Here is a 6,068-nt window from a genome sequence, read left to right as displayed (position 1 = left end):
CACTGGATAAACAATTCTCTCGGATCAGAATGACGGGCTACTTAGCCATAAACGAAATCAATTTTAATACCAAAGGTTGTTTCAATTTTTTTTTAATTCAATATATAATTATAACAAAATTTGTTTCACAAAAACATGTGCAGTTTTATGTCGTGTAGAGAAAATAACATATTTTGTTAAAATTCAGTAATGGAAAACAATTTGACCCCAGATTACGGTAGTCTATGCTTTAGAAATCCGAGAAAATTTCCAAACAGTAAAGACCCTCAAATGATGGGATTTGAACCCACAACCTGCAGCATGTTTTTGATGAGTTGTCAATAATCAATTAATAATTGCTTTTATTGATCTTAGTTGATGATCCAACTCTGAATGAAGGAATCTGTTAGAATGTCTTTTTATTGAAACAGTTCAATGGAACCAATACACACTACAAATAACTGTAACCGTATAATTTATGGACGGAACTGATAAACAATTGCGTGTATGTATACTGTATCACAGCATAGAATATTCCTTCTGAAAATGAATGACTCTCCTCTCAGTATACCGGGAGCAGTCCGTGCGAAATGAGTGTAAAAATAGTAATCGTCGGAGCCGGTGCAGCTGGCCTCGCGGCTGCTACGAAGCTATACGAAAGTGGATTGACCGATTTTGTCATCCTAGAAGCGAACGATCGAATTGGTGGTCGAATATGGACGGTTCCCTTCGGAGACAACGTGATTGACTTGGGTGCCCAGTTTTGTCATGGCCAAAAGCATAATGTCGTATTTGAGTTGGCTGGGCCACTGAATCTGTTGGAAGAATCTTTGTTCTCGAAGCGAAACGTACTTGTGTTCTCGAATGGATCACAAGCACCGGTGGATGTAACCGATCGTATGATGCATGTGGCGAACCAACTAATGGAAGCAGATTATATCAGGTCATCGTCATCAGAGAACTGTATCTTGGGCGAATATTTCGTGAAGAATTTTCGTCAAATACTATCTCAGCGAAAAGATTTCCCAAATGTGGAAGAAACCCTAGTGGATGATTTTATAACATTTTATCACAATTACCTGAAAGGCTATCTAGCTGTAGATTCATGGAATTCTTTGACTATGGCCGAAGTTCTGGATTATGAGGAATGTGAAGGCTTCGTTCGTCAAAGTTTGAAAGGAAAAGGTTTTGATAGTATTTTGCAACTATTAATGGTAATCGTTGAGAAGTGTAAATTGAACAATTACTAATTTTTCTTCTTTTTGTAGAAACAACACCCAGCTCAGAGTTGCAGCGCTATATCTTTAAAGGATAAGATATTGTTTAACAAACGCGTGATGCGTATTTCACGCGATAACACTGCAAATATGATAATCAAATGTGAAGATAACAGCGAGTATTCAGCGGAATCAGCCGTCATAACCGTATCCCTAGGAGTGCTCAAACAAATGCATGCTTCAATTTTTTCACCACCACTGCCAGATGTAAACGTAAACGCCATTGAAGGACTTCATTTTGGAACTGTCAATAAGGCTTTCTTGGAATTCCCGGAAGCATTTTGGATAGAGCGTGGCAACGTTTTCCGTTTGGTTTGGTGTGAATCTGACTTGGAGCAACTGCGGTCTTCTAGATACAGCTGGACTGAAGGGGTGTCAACTTTTTTCGGGATTGATGACTATCCAAATGTTCTAGCTGCGTGGCTGGTGGGCCCTGAAGGTCGACAAACTGAAAATCTAGCTGATGATGATATAAAGGAGGGATTGCTAATGTTACTACGGACATTTTTCAGCGGCTGTACCATTCCTGAACCAAAAAGATTTGTCAGGTTGGTTTCTAAGGTTTATGTTCATTCTCAAATGTTTAAATAAACCGTCTGATTTTTTTTAGATCCAAATGGAACAGTGATCCAAGCTTCTTGGGGTCGTATTCTAGCCGTAGCTTAGAAACTGAGAAGCTCAAAACTGGAGCTAAGGATCTATCGACTCCCGTAATCGGTTCCGGTGGCAAGCCGGTACTATTGTTTGCAGGTGAAGCCACTAGTCCAACCCATTGGTCTACAGTACACGGGGCAATAGAAAGCGGGTGGCGTGAAGCCGATCGGTTGATTCAGTGGTATCAATCTTAAGTGTAGTCCAAAGTGTTGTATTAAGGCAATAAATGTGACCTGGGAGGGAGGCACATATACTACACACGAAATTGGATACATTTTTTTTTTTCCAAATAGCAAGATAACTCCAGCTTGCCAACGACAATCATGGCAGGCTTAGTAAAAATCGCTAGTTTTCATTTGTTGTGTACCTTTGATCTTTCTGGACAAACATTGAAAAAGGGCCACAGTTTTCTATGCGTTTAATTTTCAGTTTTAATGAAAACAGTAAAAAAGAGTCTCATTCCAATACGTTATATTCAATTAGAATAAACGGTGCTCTCGTGACGATACTTTTGAATGTGCATGAATTGATTCTAATTCGATTTTTGCTACTTTTGATGAAATTCAAAAATATGGTTTGTCTAATTACGCGCTTTTTTAATGTTTGTCCATTGTTTAAGCCCCGGTCTCACAGTGACAGTTCGTGACAGCAAAATCTCGGCTCACTGTGACGTAGAGAAATTTTATATTGGTTTCTTCCTCCCAGAATGTGACCATTGTTGACATTAAAGTTGATTGTGTAATTTTACAAATCAGATGAGCTTATTTAACCTGATAAAGCCAGACCTTCCTTAGCCAAGTGGTTCTAGTCCGCGGGTGCAAAGCAAAGCCATGCTAGGATCGATTTTTGATCGGTTTAGGATCTTTTCGTAATGAAAATACCCTTGACTTCTCTGGGCATAGAGTACCATCATACTTACCACACGATATACGAATGCAAAAATGGCAACATTGGCAAAGAAAGCTTTTAGTTTATAACCGTGGAAGTGTTCATAAGAATACTAAGCTGAGAAGCAGACTCTGTCCCAGTGAGGACGTAATGCCAAGAGGAGGAAGAATAAGAAGCCAGTATTTTTATTTGCCTTAAAAAATATTAATAGTATGAGTCCAATATTCCTTTGAGCACATCAACTCTCTCTTTGATCGTCATTTTGATTATAGTCAATTATCGGACAAAACAAAAAAGCATACAATGTCAGGCAGGTAGTAAGAGATACTAAACATTACATATACTTTGCAACTGGATTAAATGGAAAAAATATGTGAAATTTGCGAAAAAGTTACACATTTTCTTGGTGAGAATCCAACTCACAACTCCCTGTTTACTAGATAGGGCGCGTTACCTCTACACCATGAGAGGACTCATGGACGCAGAATTAGATTTCAGCTCAATTATCACGTGGTCCTCTTTCACAAAGCGCACCTCTTTCGGAAGAATTAGATGCCCATCCAAATACAACACGCAAACAAATTTTGTTGTATAATCTACCGAATCCATGGTAGAATTAAGAACTGCACCAACGATTTTCAACCGACTACAAAAATCTGTTAAGTTTACTATAATCTGGTGAAAATCACTGAGCAGTGCAGTAGATTTGACTATGTCCATAGTAGCATCCACTGCAAAGCATTGTATTTCAATCCGTGACACGTTGTACGGTGGGACAACACAGTGTGGTCAAAAGTACCCAAGAAACAATTGTAGGCGATTAATAAACTTGCCTGCTTAACTAAAACTTTATAGCAGCCGTGGTAGTTGAACAAAAGCGTAAGTTGTATAAAATGATGATCAAATGTTGCATATATTCTTAGCAGCGCTTTAGTTCCTCACTTTCATGACATTTTAATAGTAAGTAGAACTAAAGTTGAAGCAACGTTGGTTGATAATTTAGTTTGGTTGTGTAAAAGCCTCTCTGTTATAATTGAAGATGAGTTGTTTCTATAGATCCGGACTCTGTTGTTCCATATGCGACATACAATTGAATAACAAGCTTTACCAATTTTTAGAAACACTTGTTTCGTCACTTTTTCAACAATACTTAAATGGGTCGAAACGGCAGTGATGATATATTTGCTTTGAGAAGCTTTGAGTTCAACTTTTCAACCACCCGTAATATAAAAGCTCTAAAACACAGTTGTAGGCTCATCGTAATCACAAATATTGTTCAACTTACTAAGAAACAATTTCTCCCTTGAGAAAAGTTTCTGAGAGCTGATTTATTCAGCTATTGGTTGTTTAATGATTGTCTTAGTAAACATCCCAGTAAACATTTTGGCTGGTATGTTTTTTGCTATACATCATTCTATATGAATCAAATCACTCGTATAAAATGCATGAAAACGCTATATACACACCAAAGTGGAGGCCATATACGCACTTCCCACGACTTTTTCAGACTTTCCATGGTCAGCAATACGATGCCACAAAATTCCTATAAAAATAAAAAATAAAGTTTCCAGCGAGACTTGAACACCAGACCTTTGGATCCCTAACCCAGTACCATACCACTACATCACAGACCGCTTCATGAATAAGGAGTGATTATTTGCCAATATGAAAGGAAGTTTGCTCTACAACACACACGCTTTGTTGTTCTTTGAAGCCCACCGCCAGAAGATACCAACTTCGGGTGGTAAATTTCGCTAAGTTATTGCGATTTTATTTGATGCTAGTCTGCATTGATATATGATCTGTCAGTTTATACAATTTGACGCGATTCTAGATCATACTATTTACGACATGGTTTGTTGTCAACAAAGTTTGTCGACAATGAATCGTAGTGGAGAATTATATACAATTTGTGTTAACATTTATTCGTTTTGATTTGGCATATTGTGCGATTCTGATTTTTGACGTATGAATATGAGATATTTGGCACACATTCTTATACGATACGTGGTTCACTGGGATAAAACTGTTATTCAAGCTTCAATCGCCCAGAAATGGAGAATCTATTCAATAATAAAACATTTGATTAACGTAATATAGTAGATGTCTATTCAATGATCTTACATCGGCTGTTAAACAGTAATAACATTTTGAACAGACTCTACAATGTGTATTCAACAATAACACAACCAGTTATCCATCGAACAATCAGAAATGCTTGTTCAGCGTTTGTCTAACAGGGATTTATAACGAGTAATAACTAAATCGTGGAAGAAAAGTTGAAGAAGTCCTTATTACTTATAATTACCATCATTCCAAAAATAGCCTTTGTACAGTGTTAATTCAACAACATATTATCATAAGGTGATTATTTATCTTCTATTAAACTGTGATAAAGCTTGCGTTTGAGACTTTTTCACAAGCAATAATGTTCAACAATGATGTTTACATATGTTTACACCGAAGGCAAGCAAAATACGTAGACAATGTTTAAACAACATACGTACGATAATCTGTTCGATTATCTTATTATCTTTAAATACTGCTCTTAACCTGCTGATCTATATATCCTTGGTTGGAGCAGTGGAGATGCATGCGCCTGTAAATCGGAAGGTCCTGAGTTCGAGCCCGACATCGCAACAAATTCATAGGCATCCAGATACGAGTATTAAATAAAGTGCGCAATCAACTATCAATGTTTTTGCTGTTTCCATTATAAAGTAAATGTTGAAGAAACATCGAACAAACCTCTTTTTGTACGTTTATACAATTAATTCTATAAATAAATATGATGTCTAATTCAGTTGAACAAAACACTTAAACAAACTGTGTTCAGCATGTGTTGGTGTTGAACGAATGCTGAACAAAGTCTACTATTTTGTACACTAGTTATCATGAGTAATAATGGTACCTACAACTTTTCTTCGACTATTTAGAAATAACACGTCATGAAATCGTGTCAACCAAACGTCTAATAAGCATCTCTGGATGTTCGCTGTATAGGGTGCAGAGCTACTTGGGCACTTCCATGATTCTCTTTGGCATAGGTGTTTTTTTCGGCCGAATTATCTGAAACTTTGCAAAAAGAAGCGCTTTAGTACGACGCATATTGGGGCCAAATATGAGCTCTGAAACTTGCAAGAAACCCCAATGCCGAAGTGAATCAAAAGTGCCAAGAATAGGATCCGGCTCCCTACCTGGTGGAAAAAAATGTTGAATATACATTATAAAGTTTATTTATAATGTTACTACTGTTTAACAGCCGAGGTA

At 37.2% G+C, this 6,068-nt stretch overlaps 1 protein-coding gene across 1 annotated transcript; it reads left to right on the top strand.

Moving 5' to 3' along the window:
* Window positions 1-534: 534 nt before the first annotated feature.
* On the top strand, window positions 535-2,175 carry LOC5571410 (spermine oxidase). Its single transcript, XM_001653612.2, has 3 exons — window positions 535-1,193; window positions 1,248-1,804; window positions 1,867-2,175. Exons 1-3 carry the CDS (start codon window positions 570-572, stop codon window positions 2,102-2,104), a joined length of 1,419 nt encoding a protein of 472 aa, XP_001653662.2. The 5' UTR covers window positions 535-569; the 3' UTR covers window positions 2,105-2,175.
* Window positions 2,176-6,068: the final 3,893 nt, after the last annotated feature.

Source organism: Aedes aegypti, chromosome 2 (genome assembly GCF_002204515.2).
Source record: "Aedes aegypti strain LVP_AGWG chromosome 2, AaegL5.0 Primary Assembly, whole genome shotgun sequence".
Taxonomy (NCBI): domain Eukaryota; kingdom Metazoa; phylum Arthropoda; class Insecta; order Diptera; family Culicidae; genus Aedes; species Aedes aegypti.
This window is presented reverse-complemented; position numbering and strand designations above follow the sequence as displayed.

Bases quoted from the DNA above. Each gene is read 5' to 3' on its own strand.
- LOC5571410 (XM_001653612.2), top strand. From the start codon at position 570: ATGAGTGTAAAAATAGTAATCGTCGGAGCCGGTGCAGCTGGCCTCGCG. The intron at 1,194-1,247 runs GTAATCGTTGAG...TTCTTTTTGTAG, and splicing joins GTATTTTGCAACTATTAATG to AAACAACACCCAGCTCAGAG. The intron at 1,805-1,866 runs GTTGGTTTCTAA...GATTTTTTTTAG, and splicing joins GAACCAAAAAGATTTGTCAG to ATCCAAATGGAACAGTGATC.